Raw genomic sequence first — 24,221 nt, forward strand, 5'->3', positions numbered from 1 at the left:
TGCACTTGTGTGCAGTCAGAAGGCCTTACTACAGGTGAACTTGAAGTATGCTTCGTACTATAGCTTTATCATAAATTGGACGGAGATAGATCAATGGCAACTGGTCATAGTCTCTCTGGATACTCTCATTCTCGCCATTAAGGCTCAGGAACAGGAATAGTCGCGAAGTACGACATAGCCCTCGCGTTCGCTTCCGGAGTGAACTCCCCATCCCTCACAAACCCACCAAGCAATTTGAAGTAATTGATATAGAACGCCGGTGTAAAAGAATTGTAGATAACAGCCTCTTCATCCGTCGGGTTCGAAAATGTATGAGGACTCCTTGTTGGAACAACAACATAGTCACCGACCGTGGCATCAATGTGATCTTTGCCGGGGATATGGAATCGAGCAGTCCCTTTGAGAACGAGGAAAGTCTCGTCATGCATTTCATGCCAATGTGGGAGAGGGCCGCGGGTTCTTGGGGGAATGGTGATTTCCACGCAACTGAGACGCATATCTATTTGTTCGCTGGTTAAAAAAGGACTATCTTCAGGTTAAATTCTTGTGGGAGCTGAGTATGTACCTGTGTTTGAACCATCTTCCATAACACGCAGCTTTATAGGCCCGACAGTAATGATTTCACCTGCTTTGGCAGGGACGAAGTTCAAAGGGACGTCTGGGACCTCCATTATGGTCGATGTAAATGTGTATGTATGGGTTTTTTGTGATTGCGTTCTGGCCAGAGTGCTTCAAAATGTTGGTTGGAACCTTGGAAGTGAGTTCATCTGATCTATGGAGGTGGTCGGTCAGCAGGCAGCTTCTTATAATTGACAGATTGGCTGCAGAAGTCACAATGCACCTCTTGTACGGAGTACCCCTCGGACTTAACCTAGAATAGAAAATACCGGGCATACTTGCATACTTCCGTGGTTTGAGTGTAAGCTATCGAAAAATTGATGAATATTGCTTCTTCCATCTGCAATCAAAGCGCTGCTGAGTACAGTACGGCGTTCCTCGGGCTTATCGGAGGGGATGAAGTCACCGAACACCGAATGAATCGGCCAATTAGTTACTAATGTTGTATGCAGTCTAGATTCTTAAAATAATTCATCCATTTGCAAATTCTTGCACTCCTCATGTGGCCTCGGGGGCGGGACAAAATTCTCATAGGTAAGACAAGACAAACACTGCCTGGGACATATGCAGAATTGGGACGGCTCGCTTCCTAAGCTAGCTGGCCTTGTATATGATCCTACTTGCAGGTGGAAAAATCCAAGATGATAAACGTGATCTATCATATACAATTTGTGATGTCGCATTATGTAAACAAGTTACCAAAATATGATAGTATGGAGCCCAAATTATACATGCCAGGTAGTAAATGATTCGTTGTGTATTGACTCGAAAAAATGGTTATACAATATTCATACAAAATGCTAATATCAGGGCACCAGATTGCTTATCTGTCTAATATCCTTCTGCGTTCTTCATCAGGAAAGACTTGACAAATGGCAGTCGATCGATGACATCCAGTCCTAGACTACGAGCCCAGGTAATAGGACCCTGTCCGGGAACTGAGTACATTTTATGTAGCAGGTCACAGGCACCTCCAATCTTCGCGTTGGGTAGATATCGCTCAGACGAGTATCGCTCTAAAGTAAGAAGGTCTCCGACGTCCATACCGTGGCTTACGGCATACTCAATTGTTCGTGACAAGGCAGCGACATCTGCCATTCCAAGATTTAGACCTTGGCCGGCAAGAGGATGAATGACATGAGCGGCATCACCGACGAGAGCAACACGGGGAGAGATGTACTGTGCCGCATGGCGGAATCGAAGGGGGAATGAGGCGACGGTGCCTTCTTGCACTCCAATAGCTTTGGGAGGAATTTGAGATGGTGGTGAGGTGTGCTGGAGACGCCAGGAAAGTTCGTCTTCGTGAGATATCGATTCTGAGGTTGACATGCCCATCATATATGCGAGATCTGTCATTTCCAGTCTGAAGGCGGCGTTGACCATAGCGAGGAAGGCGGGGGTGGGGAGAGATTTGAGGTAAGCGGCGTGCTCTGGTCGAGTGGACCACACCAAGGTCGCATGGTTGTTAGGTAGCGGGAGCAAGGCGATAGGGCCACCCAGTGTTGGCAGGAAGCGCTGGTAAGCAGTGTGAATTTTGCTGTTAGATACAAGAGGATCTAGATCTGCGAGCGCGAGGGTTGCGACAATTCCATGGCGGTTGTAATCCCAACCCTGAGTGGGAATGTCGGCGAAGGTGCGAACGGGACTGTTGATGCCGTCTGCACCAACAAGAAGTCGTGCGGCAATTCGCGACAGTGATTTCGTGTCTGCGCCAGGTCCTGTCGGCTTCACAGAGAGAATAGGCCAAGCCGAGAGATCGGGTCCGTTAGGCTTGAGATCGGAGCCATTCTCGATCGAAGCAACCGTGTGATTGGAGAAAAGAGTGAGGTTCTCGTCTCCAGACGCAGCAATACGGCCTAGCAGTCCGCGCACAAGATTCGAATTCTCGGTCATGGTAGCAACTGTTCGCAGATCCTCAAACGCAGGTGTCTCGGAGGACCAATCAAACGATATTCGCGATCCGGTCTCGCCATCCCAGACCTGCATCTCTTGGTAGTCCTGAACTCTCTCAATATCTAGATGCTCCCATGCACCAATCCTCTGCAGAAATGCAACAGTCGACGGGGTCAGACTGCTGACTCGGTTCGAGAACTGACTAGAGTCAAGCTTCCAGTCGCGCGCCTTATTGAGGTCCTGGGTTTCGACGAGGGCGACCTTAAGCTTCGATGTGATCGGCGAGGCACCTATAATTCGTGAAGGTTAGATTTATTCCCAGTCTTTTAAGCTGAAGCATCATATGACGTACGCAATGCTGCGAGTAACCCCAAGCCTGCCGGACCACCACCGACGCAGACTACATCGTAGATTTCGGGGGTTTGGTCGGATTGGGTCCCAAATCTCCGTCGGCTTGCAGCAACTCCATTGCGACAGGACCGGCAAACATATGGGCGCAATACGCCCCTTGAAATTGGCCTCATCATGCTTAGCTGTGGAGGTTGGCGGAAGATGAAGAAGATAGGCTCTCTGGCATGACACCCGGAACAACTTGTTCTTCCCGCCCCACCAGGTCCAAACTATAGTATGTACCAGACTACTGAATCAGTAACATAACTTGGACATTTGTGAAAATTTGAATGGTTGCATCATAGTATGATAGGATCCTTGGAATGGTAGTTAGGATCCTACATATTTATATGTACTGAGTAGTGCTATATGTACTGGTCGATGTAAGATGTCATCTTAATGGTTTTGAAGTTACTATAGGTTTCATAAAGGAGAATCCAAGCTCTGTCTGATATTCTGATACCAACTTCATTTTGCAAGGTTTATGTTGCCAATAAGTACAGTTTAATATTGTTTGCCCCAGTAGATTGCTTAGGGGTCTATTAATTATCCACCTGGGCATATATAGATAAAGTGAGGAAGGAACAGAATATATTTAGCAAACATGCATAAATCTCAGGCTGTCTATGGTTATGATGTATTAAACTGAGAAAGTCAATATCCGCAGACCTGAGTTGGTCTAGGGGTCCTCATCCGAATTGGGGTAGTGGCTAACCTATCGGCTTTTCACCATATCTTGGTAGAATTCATCGCCGAGGCCAGGGGTTCGATTCCCCTATTCGGAGTTTCTTTTTTCTTTTTCTCATCTTTTTCATTTCTCTTTCTTCATTATTTTAACAACCCTTTTTTTTAAAAAAAAAAAACGTCTGTCTGTATGTGAATATCCAGCCTGGATGCATCCCTCATGATATGTCACGACCTTACGAAACTTACGAGTAACCTTGTAGATCCATGATTGAGGGGATTTCACGACTCGGAGTCACACATGTGCATGTATATAGTTTCGGCTTATAGCCTTGTTTACAAATATGCCACTGACGCCCAGGAATTCCATGTTTTCCATCAATTCTAAGTATTGAGATTGATACTACAACTCAGCTCTGGAGTGATAGGATAATCAAATTTTTGAATGTACGTATCCATGGATGCATACATGTAGGTATATAAATAGGTAGTATTATATAGGCCTTCTTTATCGGACAAAATCTTGAACAAGCCCAAACCTACCGGTGGGATCAATTCAAAACCTTACACAATATGGATACTCCAGGGCTTAGAGCCTAGAGAACCTGCACATGTGTGAAATCATACTCGTACTAGTAGGTTCAGCAAATAGGCTCTTGTACAACCTTGGAAATTGATACTACATAATCATTTAAATGGATGTTGACCAGACCGGTAACTTGAGTTATGCCAGCCTGAGTGCTTGCAAACACTATTTCCCCTCAATTTTACCTACTCACTCAGACAATAGACTTTCAAGTTATTTGTTAGTATCTATCTACTGGTGTTTGTCTGCAAAATTGCCGCGTCACTTCAAGTTTATCAGGACTCTCATACGAAGCACCCATGTGCATCTACTTAAGTTGTGTGCGCCTTTCACGGCCCCCGGGGCGGCCCATGACTGGTGTTCCCCACCCGACAGAAATATGTACCAATTCATCTATTATTTGACGACTAAAACCCTGAGCTCAGACGCTAAAAAAGCACTAGCTATAAACCGGACAAATGGCACCAAGCCATTGCACTTGTGATGTGGATACTGAGCGGCTGGTGAGGGGCGCAAGTGGCAGTTTAATCCTTGCACAAGAGTGACAAGACCCTAATTCCCCAGGATGTGATTTTTGACACATCTGCAGGCCGAGAACCCTTGGACCAGTCCGCTCACTGCAGCTAGACTAGTGCAATGGATGTGTGGAGGTCAAATACACTGCATGTGGTTGCCATTGTACTAGCTCTCGTCTTCACCAGTTCAGCTGCTGTTCTCCCAAAACGAAACACAACGATCACAGTTCCAGATGGAGTTACTTATCACCAAGATTCAGAATCAATATGCACTCCCACATCATGGACTGATATCCTCACTTTCTTCTTTGGTAACTATGTAGCCCATGCTGCGTCAACAGTTACCTTACCCGGCGAGTCGTCATTTGGCAACATCCATAATATGCTTGTAGCCCTCCTTTGGCCTGGACAGGGAGTCAGGCGTGGAATGCTTGTCATTTTTCGACGTGCAGTCTTCTGGAAAGATCCAGTTCAGCAAGCTCACCGTGCCGCTGCACTCTGTATGGTGGTTCGATCTAGAAAATGGAAACCTAAGCCTGGAGAGCCAGTGCGCTCGATGGCATTTTGGCCACATATAGCGCGCAGAGAAGATGCATCAGAATCCACAGAAAAGGATCCATGGATGACTCGTCTCTACTACAAACTCGTCGATCTTGATTACATTCTCTCAAGACCTGATGACTATACCCCTCGGCAGTATTATCAGTTGCAGAGTAAGAATCTTGACCATCCTTGATAACAAGATAGTGTCATTCTGACTCTTTCCAAACAGGAACAAGAAAGAAGGAATTCGGCGAGCATATCAAGAAATTGTTAGCATACATTTATCTCCAGGGCTGAGAAACTTTCACTAAATATTAATATAGGGAACAAGCGTACTACGATACCTTTGAAGTTGTAGTAGATACACCGAGCTGGTGCTCTGGACTTAACTCCTTCTTATCCCATGGGACACCGTATCCTCTATCAAGCAGAGCTTCTGTATTTGGAGATTACAAATTGCCGCCAGGTTATGAATTTACTCTTGTCCCACCGCATGCATGCGTGGAGTCCCTGGACGATCCCAATGTGTCAGAGGAATTAATCATACAGCCCTCTTATAGTGCTTCATCCGCGTTGATCGCTATACTCCAAGTTCTTTATGCAGCATCTACATTATACGAGTCAAAAGGGTATCAGATCAGTCGATATGGGTATGCAGCCTTCGGCTTCACGGTTCTGCCTTATTTGGTTATGTCTGTGATAAACCTTGTCGGCAATCTTGTCACCCCGAGTTATCCATCGGCGTACCTGGTGCACACCGAAATAATGGACGAAGCTATCAAGAGAGGGGGTCATTTCGATACAATTGTTGGAAAACTGAAGAGTGATGCTCTCCCAGTGAAAGAGTTTTATGTGTTCGGGGGTTCATTTCAGCCTCAGAAAGGGGGTAACAATCTATGGAATCTGCAACTTACTTCCAAGGTCTACAATATCGATGAAACTGAGCCAATTCCCGATGACACTGAGAATACCCAGCAGGAGGTCGGTGTATCTTCTGCTACCGTCACCGAACAAGAAAAAAATACTACCAACATTTCCTCTGCTTCCTCTCCACCAGAAGACGAAAAGAAAGAGCTTTCACGATACCAGCCTCGGATAATCGTACCATCTTGCTATAACTTCAAGCAAATTCCTCCCAGTCCCCCAATCATGGTGCGAACAGGACCCATGTTCTGGAGTATTATGCCTCGAACAAGAATCGCGACATTTTTACGGTGGTTTATCAGTGGGATTCCGCTAATAGCAATTGGTGTGATATCTCATTTTAAACCCGCATCCAGTACGCTGGCTGAACGAGTCTGGATTATGCTCTGGTTGATTGGGGGTATGGTCGTTGACCCTCACCCTTATTTTGCGGATTATGCTGTAGGTCTTTATCTTGATCGCCCGGCTGCGCTGAGGACAATATTCGAGGAGGACCGGTATCATAATCGACTTGGTTTTTATGGTGATTTATGGATTTTTATCTTGAATACATTTAACATGATTGTTTATAATATTGCTGTGAATGCGGTGTCTATTGGACGGATAGTTGTTGTTTGGCAGATGCTTGATGCTTATGGGTCATGTACAAGTCTTGATTGAGATGAGATGGAATGAATAATATATGAACTACTTTTTGCAGTTGGAGCTTAGATGCGGGTTCGGAGATCTAGCAAGGGACACCTAAGTATGGTTGGCAAGACTATGAAGCTCAAGAGAAAATGTGGTATTGTGGGTATGAAATCGCAAGGAAACACAAGCCATTGGAAGATTCTGCCGTTATTTAACACATGCGTTTTCGGAAGCTGAATGGTGAATAAAGCCTTATGTAGTGATAGTCATTACCGTGCTCCCAGAGCAGCAGCCTCTGATTCTTGCCCAAGGTCTGAGTCCCCTTCCATCTCTACAATGAAGCGCTCCCAAGTAGACATGACACCTTGGTAGAAGTCAATATGAGACTCAGCAAGAGCACCGAGAGAATCGCGAAATTCAACAGCCTTGATACGCTCGAAATCAGCCACTTCGCGAACAACTTCTTCGTCAAACATCTCAGATGTGGTCTTGGCGGATTCAACTTCACGTGTCAGTTCATCGATACGAAGCTCAAGCTTGCGAACACGTTCACGACGGGATTGTTCATGATCAACGCCTCGCATATCCTCCATCTTTGAGCGGATGAAGGAGGCAGGTGAAGAGGTAAGAGGATTGGATGCATAGTAAGCAGCAGGGTTTGCAGTCAAGGAGTCTCGCTCAGCGACGGCTTTGTTGCGATAATCAATCAAGGCCTCAAAGTCGAGTTGTTTCTGCTCGCGAGTCTTTAAAAGAGACTTGACTGATAGTATGTATGCCTCCATATCACGCAGAGAGCCCAAGTAGTTCTGATCTGTGTGATCTTTCAACCCCCGTACTCCACGAGCGGTCTCCTCCACTGATGCTGCGAAGACCTGTAATGGCATTTCAACTGCAGGTTCCAGAGGGACCAGTTTGCGAAACTGATTCGCTAGATCTGTGTAATCCGTCTCCAAGTCCGATTCACGCCGGGCGACCCGCACCACGGTTTTCTCCACATGCGATAGATCTTCATCCAGCTTATCTGCCTTCTCCTTCACCTCAATAAATCGACGATCAGGTTTGTGTACCTTGGTGAAAGCGTTGACAAATGTATCGGTGAAATTATCGAATATCTTAGTGGAGGCATTCTCGGACGAAGCAGTTGTTGACCCGCGAGTCGAATGTAGTCGCATATGTGCATTCCAGTCCGGCGATTCTAAGAAAATCGCAAGCAGGGGCGCGCGCCGGAGTACAGGGTGCAGTGACAGGCGCTTGAGAAACCGGTGTAAGGACCATGCTCGTCGCGATGTGAATTCCGTGCCGAACCGGTCGCCTCGGACGTACTCCATCTTATGCTTATCCGGCAGCGGTGGGACGGCGCATGCTGGGTATTCGCGGTATAGAGTCTTGTACAGGAAATAGAAATCCGTGAATCGTCGCCGAACATGAAATTCGGGCTTTTGGAATGACTTGAAATCGGTCTAGAGAACCCTAATTATTAGTGATGGACTTATTAAAAAGGTTGGCTGCTATCTGCAAGGTGCCGAGGCTGCCCAAGCAACAATATCAAGCTTCCTAGGATGCATGAAAGAGAAGGGAAAATATTATATACGCACATGCGTTGTGACCAGGTATGAGATATAGGCATCCTTTGTGCCATCATTCTCTTTCAAGGGTGCGTCGACCTGACACTCGAGTACACCGTCTCCGATGCCAGCCAAGTCAACTGCGTCGGCTAGTGGGCCAGCTTGTGGTTCCTCATGAGCTGAGCTCATTCTACGCTTGCCATTGACATCTTGGTCATATCTATGTGATTCCTCTGCATCCGTTCCCGAAGTGGTTGGTCGCGAAAGATCACTGTCGCCGTCATGTTTCCAGGAAACACTATCGAAGTCGTCGTGTTGATCCATGGCGGGGAAGAAGTGATAAGGTGGATCACCTAATACGATGATACTGTCAAGGGTGTGCTCAGTCTTGCAAAGAGAGAATTATGAAAGGTCAGAGGGATAAATCATGGAATAGTGGGAACAGTGGGGGCAGAAGCGGGAGAAGCTGAAAGAGAGCTGGGGAGTTGGGAATTGATGATCGGCGATCCCCAAGGCGGAGAGACCCCGAAACGGGAAACGTCGTCATCGCTGTTTAGTGTAATGATTCTACAGCGTGAGCTATGAGCACTAATATTCATAGATGGTCTTATCTGTTTCTCACTTGTATGAAAAGCTCACTTTACAATCTATAATGGTTTATTTCAACTAGTTCGTTTTATGGAGAATGACTTTTCCATTCCAAGTCATGATAATTTGCATATGTGATGATAGATTTACACAACTCCAGGCAGCCGATTTTTTCGGTGCACTTGAAAAAGACTGCCTTCTAAATCAATATAGCCCAAATATAGATCTGACATAAAAGACCAGCCCAATGCAAGAAAAAAAAACAAACAAACAAGGTAGCCAAGTAGATAATCTAATGCTTCTCAGACAAAAGGTGGCTGCCTGCAGACGCATCTTCATCATCATTCTCCGGGATATTAGCCAATCCATCCCGATATGGTTTCTCCTCGTCATCGCTGAAGATTTCTTCATCACTTTCGCCAGCAAATGCATTATACAATTCACCGCCACGGCGCTGGGTACGTCCACCTGACCCGGCCATGGGTTGCATCTCATCTTCGTCTTCAATCATCTCAAACTCGTAGTCATCTTGAGGGTTGGTACGACGGCGTTTCAGACGTTGGATTTGGAAGAATACACCAAGACCAATAAAGAAGACAATAATCATACCCAGCGATGCGTAGATCCAGATCTGAGTGCGCTTGGAGGCGCCAAATGTCGGCAGATAAGAGGACAGATAATTATCCGATGCATCAGTCTTGCTAGGACCAGCAGCATCACCGGTAGTGGTACCATTGTTCACCACCTCGAGCTCCTCGTCTGCTGGTTGAGTAACTGTGGGATCTCCCGGCTTCTGATTTACAGGACGATCGTGATGATCATCGGGGTTGCTGATGGGCGGGGCGGTATTTGATGGGCCAGGTGGTAGGGTTGTTGTAGCCACATGAGCCTCCTCATAGGGATGGTCATCTTCATGCTCATCGGGTAATGGGTGAAGATGCTGCTTGGATGCATCGACAGCCTCACCCCAAAGGTTCAGTCTCCAATCAACGAATTCACCACTAAACTCATTGACCTCCGTATCTTTAACGATCACCGTCCACTCGCCGACAGCGGGTTCACCCCTAGAAAAAAGTTAATCAGAATTTGAATCTAACAGACACGGCAAAAGATAGGTGGGAGGGGGTAACGTACCAGTGAGCAACGGACATGAAAGTCCAATCAACATACCCAACAGGTTCCTTGTCATGACGGCGAGCAACACTCAGATGGCTAACGATGCCAGAGGGACTACGTAGTTCCACGCTGAGATCACCACGACGAGCATGATCGATATTCATAGTAATGGTGACATGCTCCAGGCGATCAAAGTTAGCACCCTTGAGCTGGTCAGCCGTCACTGTGAATCGGCTAAGCAAGCCCTGCGAGCCCTGGGGAATATTGTGGTGAACTCGCAGCCACGGCGAATGGAAGTAAGCTTGCGGCTTCACTAATTCCCAGGTACGAGCCTTTGAGACCAGCGAGTATGTATCGACCTTACCAAAACCCCAGTCATGGCTGAATTTCCGGCCGGATGGAAGGGTTTGCCAGCTTCCATCATTCTCGCTGACCGGAACGGCAGTGTCTACCATCAAGTATTGAACATCACGCCAAGTCAGATCCGGTCGAGCACTCAGTGCAAGGGCGATGCTGCCTGCAGCGAGCGGACCAGCCGCGGAGGTACCACCGTGGTTCGAATAGCAAGAGTCATGGCCGACGTCTGTGGTGTGAATCGCATCGCCAGCTCCACTACTATATGCAACTACCAGCTGGGCCGAGCAAGATTCCGAATATGAGGGATGACCTCCTTGCCGATCGATGGCTCCCACCGTGACACTGTAAATACTGTTGGTATACCCGTCGAAGTTGCAGTTGTCACCAAATTGTGCACCATTGCCGGCAGCGAAGACAAAGATGGAACCCTTTCCACCGCGTCCTTTTTGCACACCGTTGACCATTGCTCGCTTGATCAAAACACCCGGTGCATCCATGGTGGCGCCATCATCGATGGGGCCCCATGAGCAAGAGTAGATGTCATTCTTCTGGAACTCGTAGTTAATAGCAGCCGCCTCATCCACATCGTCAATCGGCTTTGATAGAATGCGAATACCCGCGACCTTGCTACCATACGCAACTCCAACACCACAGGCATCGTTCTTTGCAGCACCGATTTCTCCTGAGCAACGGGTGCCGTGTCGGTCGTCCGAAAGTAGAGGACGAGGCTCCGGACCATGCTCGTTGAAATCCCAAGATCCCTCAGCAAAATAGTTGGGCTTGAGATCATTACTATCAAAGTCCAGTCCATCATCGACAATAGCTGTGACAATGCCCTCTCCAGTTATCCCTTCAAGCCAGACTCCCGTAACGTTGAGATCATGTCCGGGTTGTAAAGGGTTGAAAAGGTGCCACTGGTCCTTGAATATAGGATCCTTGATCCCCAAGGTTGAAGCAATATCGCTCTGAATATCAAGAGCACTCTTTTCAGGGGAATCGTCCGATCGACGGGTAAAATCGGTGGAGGGAGGTGCACGCTTCTGTAGTCGTTGCCTCGGCGGCGCAAGCTTCTCGGACCATAAGATGGCGTCCAACGGATCTGCACTCCGGCCAACATTTTCACCAGACCGGCGACGAAGTTTCCGATTTGTCTTTATATTTTCCAGTAATGTACTTAAATCTTCGCTTTGATCGCGTGGTAGGGAGAAGGTATGGTGATCTGCCAGTTGGCCAATTTGGCCCTCGTAACGGGCACCTAGGGAGCGGGCAACATGGTGGGGGGAGGTTGTGGCGTCAATGTGAAGAGCGAAAAAGTCGCGGGAATCTAAAGAGCGAGGATGAGGCCTGGAGGAGGATGCGCTGGCCAGGCCGAGGACCAGGGCGATGCCGCCAGCGAGACGCATAGTTTCAATGGGGGCGGGTTGCGGTAGATGCTCGATCTCACGATCAAGCTCGGATACTATATGAAACAGCTGCCATGAACAAGGGGTACTGAGAGCCCTGCAGCGAAAGAACAGATCAAAAGATTGGTGAATATTTCTCCTAGTGAATTCAAGGGGAGGAGAAAGATGGAGGTGGCAAGTCGCGGAGTCGAATAGGAGGATCGTCGGGGACCAAGACTAACACGGGAACTAATTGAGGAAGTAATGGACACTCTTTGCATTGGCTTTCTAACTTATGCTTGTACCAGGGGTTCTTTTACTTAGACATGAATTATGATGTATTAGATTTACTTTTTCTCTTTTTCTCCTAATTATTTCTTTGTTTTTGGTCTAATCCTTGACAATGGCCACGTTTGCCAATTGCTAATTGCTAACTAATTGCGGTGGAAGTGGCTTACGTGAGGGTTCTGCAGCTCGACGTTTACTGTAGGCATCATAGATACCTAGGTACTATATATATGTAAACTTGGTGCCTATTAATCCCTAGGGTTAATCCTTGCTCTTACTCAAAAGGTCAGAATTATGATTATAACGATTATAACGGCTATCTGTTGTTCTCCTACTTTTACGACGTGTCTACCAATTCTTTTAACCACGATCCACAGTGCAGGGAGCTGCAGCAATCCGTTAGATCTACTGATTCCTTGCATATATTATAACCCAGCAAAATCAAACTTGAATGAAACATTTGATATTCTACAGGCTAGGACCTGTAAGGTAGTATTTTGATGATGTATGTATCCAATGGATTCAATGTTTTCGAGCTATTGCCAGCGAGTGCGTATATTTACTCTCGAACTGTCAACTGGCCAATGCTATATTAGGCTCTTCCAGGTGTCAACACTTGAGGTCTCTCGATCTAAGTTTTGCATATAAAACGATGTAAAAGTTCACTTGATGACCGTAGAATATTGCTATTCATGTTGTATACTGTTACTAATGGGCTGTTAGCGACAATGAAGTCGTTCACATAAGGTAAAAGGGAAATTTGCGTAGTGGGGCATAATAGATCCATGGGTCTATGAATGCATACTCGACGGCGCATACTTCCTATAAAAAAGGTCAGTGGTATACAACGACACAGGAAAAAGTGAGGAATAATTGGCATTTTCTGCACTAACTTCAGAGAAAAGGCCGCGTAGATGTAATCCCCTCACGTTCCTTAAGGGCCAATTAAGGGCCAATCGTAACTTGCGGTGCCTTGGGCCGCGCGAAGGCTGGGTTGACACCAGCCACCGGGTTAAAGTATAGAGCCCTGCGCAACATCCTTCGTTTTTTTTTTCTCACTTCACACCTCCACTTCTCCCACCAACTTTTGTCGCTTCTTGACTCTTTGCTTAATCCGATTCCTCCAATATCTACGCTATTCTTTCCGGAATTTCTTGTACAACGCCGCACAACTCATAGTCTGCGCCCCCACTCTTCGAAGACTCGCGCGCAACTTACTCTTTCCTTGATGATGTGTTAAGTGTCAGGCATCGGGCACAGAGTCAGGCAACGGAATTATTTGTGGAAAAGATAACCAAACCGTAAGTCAAGCTCAGGTTTTAACCTCCTATTCCTTGACTTGGTTGGCATTGGAATAATGCCCTGATGACCGGGGTTGACGAAAGGTCATTCTAGTCGGGACTACTCTTGCATTACAGCAATCAGCGGCTTCCCTACCAGCTCCATTGGGGCTTTTAGCTTCCCATTAACCGAAATTTGTGTCACGAAATCGAGATGGCTACAACGGCAATGCGCAATCCGCCCGAGATGTCCAGCGATGTTTCTCAATCGCAGACATCTGGCGACCCAAGGGCCGCTACCAGCACCCCCCGAAGCGCAGGAAATACGAACATTATGAGCCATGCCGAATATCCAAATTCCGAGCCGGGAACGGAGCAAGGCTCCATCAAATCTACAAAATCTAAATCCAAATCAAGGACAAAACCGAGATCTAGACAAGCCCAGCAAGACCAATTATTCTCAGCCGACAGCAACAACTATACTACAGCAAATTCTGGTTCTGGGGAACCTTCGAATTTTACAAAACAATCAATTCCACCCCGAGACCTGCCACTATCTTCGCATCCACCAGAAAGTGGGGCGACCACTTCAGAAAATGAGGCACCGGAGCAAGTATCGAAGACACCCTCAGTTCCAAGTGTACCGTCGCCTTCAAATCGCTCAAAGGATATGCGCTCATCATCATCTTCGCAACAACGCGATTGGGCCTCGGATCGCTCGCCTCTACAGAAGCTCGAGGTGGCTCTCACTGGCATGAGCAAGGAGGAAAAGCGTGCACGAGTCCAGGAAGCTGAGATGAAGCTTCGAGAGCGTCTGGCCCGTCAAAAAGTCGAAAAAGAACAAGCAGAAGCAGCAGCAGCAATGGCAGCAGCCTCCGCTCCGAGACCTAGCTCCAAGCAGAGCTCGAATTCAGACTATAGACAACCAGCCGGCGCAAGTCGAGACAAGGGACGCAAAAACGGACTCGAAGGCAGTTCCCGGAATGCCCCACCAAACGCACGACCAGCACAAGGTACTGTGGCACGACACCAACGAGCGGTGTCAATGGGCCCTCAATACCCAGAAATTCATCACCCCGAAGAATTCAAGCATATGCGTGCTGGGCCTGCCGGGCCTGTCGGGCCACAAGTCGCAAAAATGGGCACTATTTCTCGGAAGCCAGTCTCAATGAGTGGCCCAGCCCCCAATCCAGGACCCGGAGCACGCATACAGCACGCCCGAGCAGTTTCTCAATCAGGGCCTCCAGGTCCTCCCGGTCGCCAGCAGGCTGTTAAGCCCCCGGTTGTGGCGGCGGTTGCCGCGCCTGTCATTGCAGCTGTTGCCACTGAAGACAGGCTAGATACACCTCCAACAGTTCGCTCAGCTCAGCAAAGTGTCGAATCGCACACCAAGCCCAAAAAGCAAACGGTCTCTTTCAACGTGCCACCACCAACACCTCCTCCGATATTCGAGTGGCAGAATGCACAGCCCGCGCGCCTCGGAGCGACAGACTTCGATTTCCAGAACCTTGACATGGATCGAAGTCGAGCGTGGTGGGAAGGTGGGGACAAAGACCGGCGAAAGAGTCGAGCGCTTCCTAAAAACTATCAGACTCCGGCCCAGAAGTTGACAGGTGAGATAAGAAGTCGATGCAAACTAAAGAAAAATGGAAGCTCACACTCACTAGGGATCACATATCACAAGAATTTCCAACCAAAGCTTTTCCTTCGCTGTGGACCATTGTTGAGGTACACTGGAATCAAGAAAATCACTGCTGATGGGCCTCAAGGTGTTAGAGCAAAGGAAGTTTGGCGAGGCTCAATCATGATTGTTTCAAAGGACTCGCGCTCTTCATATGAGGTCCCGCCTTCATTGCGTCTTTTCTCTCAACCAATGAACCTACTTCCTCCTCCACCAGCAGTGGTCAGTAATGAGGATGGTATGCAGCTTGCGCCTGAATACATTGATCCTATTGCTGGCCTGATGAAGGTGGGTCGGGATGGACGGCCTCTGTATGTGAAGCCGATTGACAACATTGAGGAACAAGTCGATCTGTGTGCTGTCGAGAATGACGATGGTATCTACGAATTGAGTCCGAGCGGCATCGATGACAGTCATGGAGGGTATCATCAGCCCGTCCCAGCAACTCGTATCCACCCTGTCGATGGCGAAACAGTCAATCTGCACCGGGATATCCCCGGCGTCCGTCTTTACGCCGATGCTGCTAGAGACGTCACATTCTGGCGATTTAATCTAGAAGTCGAGCTTGGCGCAACGCAACAGCGCATTGCATACCGCATCAACCAAGGACCTGCCCTAGGCTTCTGGGTACCGGCTGCTGGACAGCCCATGAATATTATGTTCCATAGTGGCAACGGATTCAGTCCAGCTGTGGATTCTAATCGTTTCTGCGGACCCGACCCCCTCTGGCGAGATGTGCTCAATGAGCATCAAACCAAACCATTCCACGTAATGATCGGGGGTGGAGATCAAATATTTAATGACAGTGTCGTGACAGACTCGCGCCATTTCCAAGAATGGATTAATATCAAGAATCCTGCAGAGCGATATGGCATGCCTTTCACGCCTGAGTTCCGAGCTGAGTTGGAGCACTTTTACTTACAACGCTATGCCTCCTGGTTCTCGCAGGGTCTTTACTCCCTTGCCAACTCTCAAATTCCTATGGTTAACATGTGGAATGACCATGAACTATTTGAGGGCTATGGGTCCTACAATGAAGATTTCATGCAGAGCTCGGTTGTCTCAGGCATGGGCAAAATTGCGCACAAGTATTATCTGTTATTCCAGCACCATAGCGTTCCGGATGAGACTGAGGCAGACGAACCTAGCTGGCTGCTTGGTATGCACCCTGGCCCTTACATTCAGCAGAAAAGCCGGAATCTTTTCATGTCTCTAGGAAGTGATGTTGTTCTCTTGGGTCTGGATTGCCGAACTGAACGAACCAGCACTCAGGTTCTCAGCGAAGGGACCTGCGATATGATCTGGGATCGATGCCACAAAGAGATCATCCAAGGTGAAACCAAGCATTTGATTGTACTGTCAAGTGTGCCTGTCGCATACCCTCGAATGGTATGTAAAATATACCCCTGTTTGTTCTTTTTTTGTCCCGATTAGAACCACTAACAAACCCTCAGGCGATGCTCAAAAACTACATGAATAGTCGAAACACCCTCGGAAAGTCCGGTCGTTTCGGTAGAATGGTCAATCGGGCTGGAGGGAGTGTTGAAGTTTTCGATGACCACTGGGCTGGCAAACATTTGAAGTCGGAGCGAACATGGCTGGTAGAAGATCTGCAAGACCTTGCTGCTGAAAAATCTGTCCGTGTTACAATCTTGAGGTAAGTTTCATATCCATCTCTTATTTCACAAACTCTGCTAATCGTGATCTTTACAGTGGTGATGTTCATCTCGCAGCCGTCGGGCAATTCTACTCAAATCCCAAGTTGAACGTTGCTAAGGACAAGGATTATCGGTACATGCCGAATGTTATTTCATCCGCTATTGCGGACATGCCGGAAACTGAAATCATTTCGGATATGCTCAACAAACGAAATACGGTGCATCACATCGATTCCAACACCGATGAGGACATCATTCCTATTTTTACTCAGGATGTCGATGGCAAGCCTCGCAACAACAAGCGCCTGCTGCCCCGCCGAAACTGGTGTTCGATTAGAGAATATCGACCTGGCATGACACCACCTGATACTCCCGAGTCTTCCCTCACCCTTCAACCAGTGCCCGGCCCCCGAAAACTTCAACGAACATTGTCTTTAGGACGTGGCGACAGAGGCAATAGAGACGAAAGGGACGAATCGGGTGCAAAGTCCGGTGGTCTCTTTAGAAGACTGTCTGGCCGCAGACCACCACCCTCCCGAACCATGAGCTTTGGCCAAGAAGGAAACGCAGCCACTCGACGGGCTAGCGTTGATGTTCCCACTATTTCTCGTCCTATGGAAAGCGGAGACAGTTACTTTTCAGGAGCAGTGAACGAACCAAGGCCTGGTCAATTCCATCGACGACCAACCAACCTGAGTGATAAGGCCGCTAAGAAAGCAGCTAAGCATGGCGACGATGGCGTGGGAGCCTTCATAGATCTTGAGGGAGGTCTGGCTATAACCTTGCATATGGAGATCAGTCCACAAGATCCTGCCGGTATTACCACGACATACAAGCTCCTCGTGCCTGCTCTGCGATATGAGGGCAATGACAACGAGCCCCCACCCACTCAGGTCGTCAAGGGCTGGCGAAAATGGTTGCCGCGTCGCAACAAGAAGGCCTTAGACTCGGGAGAACCCGAGGAAGAGGAAGATGACATTGACGATTACGAAGATGATGACGACACTATCAATAATACCCGTGCGAATGCTGCTGCTACTGTCACTACTCAGCCACAGCAGATGCAGTATCAGCATCAACAGCACCACGACGAATACCCAGGAAGCGAGGACTCGGAGAGTGAGGTACCTCAGCGGCTGCCATCCGCTGAGCTCGCTTCATCCCCCGAGGAGGAGTATGATGATGAGGAGGAGGAGGAGGAACAACCACGACGCAAGAAGTGGTTCGGGTTCAAGTGAGTGATTTAATGGACATGTACATTATGATGATTTATGGCGGTTTTCTTTCTATTTCCTCGTTACGACGTGAATGAATTCGACAATTTTAGACTATCACTCAGGTTTAATTGCATCTTGTATCCCGTAAGCTTATTGGAAATCTAGATGTATGTAGTATAGTCTAGACTCGCATGGAGTCGAGCGAAATTAGGAAAGGTATGTCCCAAGCACTCAAGTACTTGGCTAGGTGTATTCACATACTTAAATACAGGGCTCAGTCAGAAGCATCTAGAGATGACTGCTGACCTACATCTCTTTTTATGTAAGTACGTACGGTGTTACGTACGGGATTACCTGAAGGGGAAGAAGGTTAGCTGCTACATGTGAATAGTTGAATATAGGCAACCGGCAGCCCTAAAGATAAGTTGTAGGCCGATTCTGCCTCTCTCCTTCGATAGGTAAAAGTGCAGGAACCCAAGGAGTAAAAGAGGCCTAATGCTACCTCATCAAGCAAATGTAATGCTGCCAGTGCGAGCGGTCTCCTGCCATTTTCATCTCTCGCTTCCAGGTCGGCACCTTTGGCAAGTGAAACCTGCACAGAGCCCATGTGACGACCAATTGCTGCTTGGTCTTCGTGGAGTGAATTGAAAATAGCATGATCTTGACTCTATCTGTGCACCCTCCGCAAGAAACAGCTGCAACAACGGATCTTGACCATATAATGCTGCTGGTGATAAAGCAGTCATATTATTGGTATCTCTTCCGTTGATATCAGCACCTTTACCAAGGGCAATTCAAGCCAGCGTTGTACTGCCAACTATTGATGCAGCGAATAACAACTCTTGTAGCATATTTTCTTCATCCACTGATCTGCACCTCTTTCGCAAAGCATCTGCATCAAAGAATCACTTCCCCTTTTAGCTGCTAGCTTAATTAGGGTGATGCCTCCCTTGTTTGCTATATTTATATCACCCCTTCATCCAGGATAAGCTGTGTAAATGCTTCAAATCCATAATCAACAGCGATTGCCAGCGGGGTACTAGTATTTCCGTAAGAAGCTTTTAAGTTTATTCCAGCACCCTTCTTAAGCAGTAGCTTAAACATTCTCTTATTCCTGCTGTATATTACCCAATGAAAAATATAGAGTTTATCTATATAAGCCAGGGGAATTGATTCTAAATTTATAACATGTTCGAGTAGTGATTAAATGATCGTATCATATACATTATCCGCGTCTCTCAATGCAAGACCTAAGGCAGTATGGTCATCTATGTTTTCTGTCCCATACTCAAGTAGTAGCTCTGCAATATCGAAATGTTGTATTTCAATGGTATACTATGATGCCGGTTGCGAAGATATGTTATCTTTTGAATTGACTTCAGCGTTGTTCTCAAGAAGAATTTACACCACTCCCTTGTGTCCCTGCTCTGCTGCTAAGGCCAGAGGAGACATATTCAAGATATCCTTAGTATCTATATCGGCACCCTCCTTTAGAAGATATTGAATTAATTCTTTATGGCCCTCGCGGGCTGGATGGGCAAGTGGCGAGCGACTTCCAAAGACATCTTCTATTAGACGATAGAATTTGCACATGTGAGGTGGATTTCAAGTTATTTCCAATGTTGGGAGCATCAATTGATTACAACTCCAGCCTCCAAGTCCCAAGGTCAAGACTAGATATTAATCTAACACAACTTCCAGCATGGAATTTTCTAAGGTTCTGACATGCTACGAGACTCGGAAAAACAGCTCCCGGATATAGCCACACACTCCTCGCCAGTATCTCAACCTTGAACCTCAGTCAAACAATACACTTTCATTTCTCCTGTTTTACTCTATATAAGCTCTTATTCTCTATGATTCTGTTACATACGACCACAGGGTGTGGAGAACAGGGCTTCCCGTCCGCTCAGCCGTACTTAAGCCACACGCCGGTCAGTTAGTAGTATGGTGGGTGACCACATGCGAATCCTGACTGTTGTATGTTTTTATGTTTGCTTTTTTGACTCTTTTTTTTTTAGATCTATATGTGTATAGTTCAAAGGTTGTTTCTACTGGTTCTGATCGCCATTTATGTATACCGCCGAAGGCCGTATACTCTAGATATAATAAAGATATATACCAAGGTGAGTAAATTGAAAACAACCTTATAGGCTGGTAGTTGAGTTAGATGAAGCTCAATATCATTTTATCATTCGAGTCCTCCTCAAATCGCCAAGAGTACCCAAGATAACATTTAAATATTTGAATCTTGCTTTTAACCTCAAACTATTTCCACGAAATGAAATCGAGAGAAAACTCGTTTCCAGCGGTTAGAAACGGAATTGGAACATAAGCGCCAAAAGATATGCTGGGGAATCCTGCCTTATGAGGTCCCAGCTATAACCATCATAGAATACTTCGATTATCTCAAAAACGGTTGCTTATTGGTTTTAATTGATAATATTGTATATGACATATCAGAGTTTGTGACTGATTACCCAGGCGGACGGAAACAGTTGAAAATATATATAGGAACAGACTACACAAAGCTTTTCTATGGTAAAGTTTACGCACATCCCAATGCCTACTATGCCATTTTCTAGAATCAACCGCATAGTAGACAACCTCCAATCTATCAAATCTTATTCCATGACTTATGTCTTTGAAATTAGAGATATAAAAAACTTCTAACAGATAGGGTAGACATAAGCTAGCATAGGATTAGATAGTGATAGTGGTTGTTATCGGTGCTCATAACCCACCAACCATTCCTCCCCAACGGCTTTTCCTCCCTTTATAACTTCATCACACTTCAACAACCTAAGTAATGTATCATTCTAAGGGTGCGACTGTTCTTGAGAAGAGCCCGATGCTCAGCACAGCACTTCGCTCACTTAGAATTGCTATAAATTGACCACCATTTATTCAAGGTGTCAAACCTTGGACGCCATCGTGCGTCCTACAACCCGAATTGAACTTAACTTTTATTCAAAACACATTTCCTTTAGTTGCCTGTATATCAGCTACTACTTGTGTAATCATCTTGACTGCCAGTGTGTCTAAGTAGGTGTACCAGTACGTTTTTGAATATTTGAAGTAGTCAGAACACATTTGAACATTCATCAATTCATCTATCATCCGCTAAATTTGAATATCTGAACAATATTAGGCCCAGATGTCCTGAGGTCTATGATCAATATCTTTTGATTCCGGCTTATATACTTCAAATGTTCCTAGGTAGCAGTGATGGAATTTACGTTACACTATCAGTTGCTTTCTCGATACAACCTTGGAAAACTTCAATATACCTTCGAGATGTCAAGTTGGTCAATATTAAAACCTTAAAATATTCTCTCAAGAAGTTTTGACTGAGAGCTACCTAGTATACTAACAATGATAATTCCAGAAATTGGTAATATTGACCTCCTTGGTATCAACTTGAAGTTTCCTTCTGATTATGCAAGTTAGAGTTCTCAGAATCCCATAAACCGGGTTTTGTATAACTACAATTTGAAAACATGATATCAGGTTGCCACCATCACGCATTACAGATGCACTGCTAATTCAAAGTTGATTCATTGTGTGAAGACCAGGCAACTATGCAGGAGAAAGGAGAGGCAGAAGTTCCGACATGATGGATGCAGTGCCAGGTGCCCAGGTCCACGGTGTCTCGTACTTGAGACTGACGTAAGACCTGGAGGTATCTTGGGCATTCTGATTAGATCATATTAGATCATAACTACATAAAAAACTTGAAATTGATCTTGAAGTACGGAGTCCGGAGTAGATGCCCAGGTGAGATGTTTCGGATTAAGTCAAGTCCATATCACACCATCACTTCCCGAGAGCGGTCTAGTAGGGCTGCATCTGCGTATTGATAAGATTGATTAGTGGTGATTAGGTCTGGAACCTTGGAAGGACATTCCAGGAGGAGTGATTGATAGTAATCTACAATATGAATCAAAAATCAGTAGTCTTATCTTTAACCTCGGTATCAATTTTGAATTTATCCATAATGTACTACTACATCATAATGGACCAATGTAGTGGAACTCGGTGTTAAGATCTTCTATCATGATGGCTCAGGATGCAGATAGTATGCAAGGCATAATTCACCTTTTATCAACGAGCAACGATCCCATGTAGGTCCTTCAGTGTGACATAACTCAAAGAATGTTTATGCATCTATGTTACAATTTTGAACAGTCTTCAATCTTTCCCAGATTACTTCTATATCTCCAACATAGATCTGAATGTAATCATGGTTGACATAAGCAGGTCTCGACCGCCCTGCAGCGGCTCCCGACGGCTCACGTGCCGAATGCTTAGAAAGCGAGGGGCCTCGACGCGGGCAAATGATTAATTTGATTCGTATCAGAACTTGAAAGAACTGCCCTGATCTTATCATTCCGGCCCACTCCCATTTTTCGCCTACATATCCTCTCTCTTTCCCGAGATCTCTTGGAAATACCTTCAAGCTGTTTTCCTCCACATTTCGTCGTTTTCCTTCTGCTCTCCGTTCTCTCGGGTTAACCGCTGCTGCTGCTTCAACCCTCCACCAACAATCTCCCCCTCCTCCCTCGGTCCTTTCGCAGTCCTTATCGACGCCCGTGCGCGTCAATTCTATAAACCCCGCTAGAATGGTTCACTCTAAAGTCGTTAGTATGTATACCACTATGCAATTGGCCCATGGCGGCAACCAAATTTAAATCATTTGTCTGTTCAAGCCTAATCAGATACTTTTTTATATAGTCATCGGCTCCGGCCCTGGTGCTCACACCGCCGCCGTCTACCTGTCTCGTGCTGAGCTACAGCCCGTTCTCTACGAGGGTATGCTCGCCAACGGCACCGCCGCTGGTGGCCAGCTCACCACCACCACCGACGTCGAGAACTTCCCTGGTTTCCCCGCCGGTATCGGTGGCCAGGAACTGATGGAGAACATGCGCAAGCAGTCTGAGCGATTCGGCACCGAGATCATCACCGAGACCATTTCCAAGCTGGATCTCTCTTCAAAGCCCTTCAAGATGTGGACTGAGTGGAACGACGCCCCCGGCAGCGAGCCTGCCCGCACCGCCGACGCTGTCATCATTGCCACTGGTGCCAACGCTCGCCGTCTGGACCTGCCCGGCGAGGAGAAGTTCTGGCAGAACGGTATCTCTGCCTGCGCTGTCTGCGATGGTGCCGTCCCTATCTTCCGTAACAAGCCTCTCTACGTTATCGGTGGTGGTGACTCTGCCGCTGAGGAGGCTATGTTCCTGGCTAAGTACGGTAGCTCCGTCACTGTGCTTGTTCGCAAGGACAAGCTTCGTGCTAGTAACATTATGGCTGAGCGTCTGCTCGCTCACCCTAAGTGTATTGTGCGCTTCAACACTGTCGCCACTGAGGTTATTGGTGACAGCAAGCCTAACGGTCTGATGTCTCACCTCCGTGTCAAGAGCACCGTCGACGGCAAGGAGGAGATTGTTGAGGCTAACGGTCTGTTCTACGCTGTTGGTCACGACCCTGCTAGCGCTCTGGTCAAGGGCCAGATCGAAACTGATGATGAGGGTTACATCGTCACTAAGCCTGGTACCAGCTACACCAGCCTGGAGGGTGTCTTTGCTTGTGGTGATGTCCAGGACAAGCGTTACCGCCAGGCTATCACCAGTGCCGGTATGTCATTTCCCCACTCCTATCAACTCTAATTTCTATAATTTTTGAGCTACTACTAACATCACTATTAGGATCTGGCTGTATCGCTGCCCTTGACACTGAGAAGTACCTCTCGGAACTTCACGAAGTTCCCGAGCCCGCTAAGGAGAAGATCTAAGTGTGATTATATGCAAAATACCCTTTCTTCCTCTTTACCTTTATCAATCCCGAAACATTTATGACTGCGAATTACTTGGAATATCTTGTTTAGACAGCCTTTGCACATCTCTAGACCTACGTGTTCGCAACCTTTTCCCTCAATTCCCCGTGCATATTTCTTTTTTTTCATGGTTCACGGATTTCCTTATGTCTGTTTATTGCTTTGGTTTGATTGTGAGGTCTGCATGTTGGATCTCTTATGATCGATCTGGCTCGTTTACGTGGTGTGATCGGCGCCGATAGAATAGAAATAGACAAAATTTCCAAACTATTTACTTCATGTAGATGTTGTAGGCTGGTAGCTACATACTGTGACCACCTTTAGTCTGAATATGTGACAGGATCCCTGCTCAGGTGGCATGGATAGTATGAGGTATTGATCACACAGGCTTGAGACAAAGATGTGGTCCACGGGTGAGAGCTAGGTGATGTCAACTTAAAGTTGAAGTAAATCTAGAACCTGAAGCTTGATTC

General features: G+C 46.8%; 9 protein-coding genes across 9 annotated transcripts; 4 read left to right on the plus strand and 5 right to left on the minus strand.

The window, feature by feature from the left end:
• Positions 1–137: 137 nt before the first annotated feature.
• Positions 138–671, minus strand: N7483_004347 (cupin domain-containing protein; the record flags this gene model as incomplete). The annotated part of the gene is made up of 2 exons (XM_057087784.1): positions 138–499; positions 566–671. 2 exons carry the CDS (start codon positions 669–671, stop codon positions 138–140), a joined length of 468 nt encoding a protein of 155 aa, XP_056947613.1.
• A 778-nt stretch (positions 672–1,449) lies between these two features.
• N7483_004348 (putative ubiquinone biosynthesis monooxgenase (Coq6)) lies at positions 1,450–3,038 on the minus strand (the record flags this gene model as incomplete). The annotated part of the gene is made up of 2 exons (XM_057087785.1): positions 1,450–2,801; positions 2,864–3,038. 2 exons carry the CDS (start codon positions 3,036–3,038, stop codon positions 1,450–1,452), a joined length of 1,527 nt encoding a protein of 508 aa, XP_056947614.1.
• A 1,769-nt stretch (positions 3,039–4,807) lies between these two features.
• N7483_004349 (pogo transposable element) lies at positions 4,808–5,526 on the plus strand (the record flags this gene model as incomplete). Its single annotated transcript, XM_057087786.1, has 2 exons — positions 4,808–5,399; positions 5,459–5,526. The coding sequence occupies 2 exons, from the start codon at positions 4,808–4,810 to the stop codon at positions 5,524–5,526; spliced, it is 660 nt and encodes a 219-aa protein (XP_056947615.1).
• Positions 5,527–5,994: 468 nt separating this feature from the next.
• On the plus strand, positions 5,995–6,813 carry N7483_004350 (uncharacterized protein; the record flags this gene model as incomplete). The annotated part of the gene is made up of 2 exons (XM_057087787.1): positions 5,995–6,443; positions 6,510–6,813. 2 exons carry the CDS (start codon positions 5,995–5,997, stop codon positions 6,811–6,813), a joined length of 753 nt encoding a protein of 250 aa, XP_056947616.1.
• Positions 6,814–7,052: 239 nt separating this feature from the next.
• N7483_004351 (sorting nexin-4) lies at positions 7,053–8,672 on the minus strand (the record flags this gene model as incomplete). The annotated part of the gene is made up of 2 exons (XM_057087788.1): positions 7,053–8,243; positions 8,379–8,672. The coding sequence occupies 2 exons, from the start codon at positions 8,670–8,672 to the stop codon at positions 7,053–7,055; spliced, it is 1,485 nt and encodes a 494-aa protein (XP_056947617.1).
• Positions 8,673–9,228: 556 nt separating this feature from the next.
• Positions 9,229–11,812, minus strand: kexB (kexin kexB; the record flags this gene model as incomplete). The annotated part of the gene is made up of 2 exons (XM_057087789.1): positions 9,229–10,000; positions 10,071–11,812. 2 exons carry the CDS (start codon positions 11,810–11,812, stop codon positions 9,229–9,231), a joined length of 2,514 nt encoding a protein of 837 aa, XP_056947618.1.
• Positions 11,813–13,573: 1,761 nt separating this feature from the next.
• Positions 13,574–17,936, plus strand: N7483_004353 (uncharacterized protein; the record flags this gene model as incomplete). Its single annotated transcript, XM_057087790.1, has 3 exons — positions 13,574–16,429; positions 16,495–16,697; positions 16,754–17,936. The coding sequence occupies 3 exons, from the start codon at positions 13,574–13,576 to the stop codon at positions 17,934–17,936; spliced, it is 4,242 nt and encodes a 1,413-aa protein (XP_056947619.1).
• Positions 17,937–19,316: 1,380 nt separating this feature from the next.
• N7483_004354 (uncharacterized protein) lies at positions 19,317–19,508 on the minus strand (the record flags this gene model as incomplete). The annotated part of the gene is made up of 1 exon (XM_057087791.1): positions 19,317–19,508. One exon carries the CDS (start codon positions 19,506–19,508, stop codon positions 19,317–19,319), a length of 192 nt encoding a protein of 63 aa, XP_056947620.1.
• Positions 19,509–22,537: 3,029 nt separating this feature from the next.
• trr1 (thioredoxin-disulfide reductase TRR1) lies at positions 22,538–23,706 on the plus strand (the record flags this gene model as incomplete). The annotated part of the gene is made up of 3 exons (XM_057087792.1): positions 22,538–22,559; positions 22,650–23,549; positions 23,621–23,706. The coding sequence occupies 3 exons, from the start codon at positions 22,538–22,540 to the stop codon at positions 23,704–23,706; spliced, it is 1,008 nt and encodes a 335-aa protein (XP_056947621.1).
• Positions 23,707–24,221: the final 515 nt, after the last annotated feature.

The sequence above is a fragment of the Penicillium malachiteum genome, assembly GCF_028827825.1.
Source record: "Penicillium malachiteum strain IBT 17515 chromosome Unknown utg000002l:1.0-8849297.0:1.0-8852440.0, whole genome shotgun sequence".
Lineage (NCBI taxonomy): Eukaryota > Fungi > Ascomycota > Eurotiomycetes > Eurotiales > Aspergillaceae > Penicillium > Penicillium malachiteum.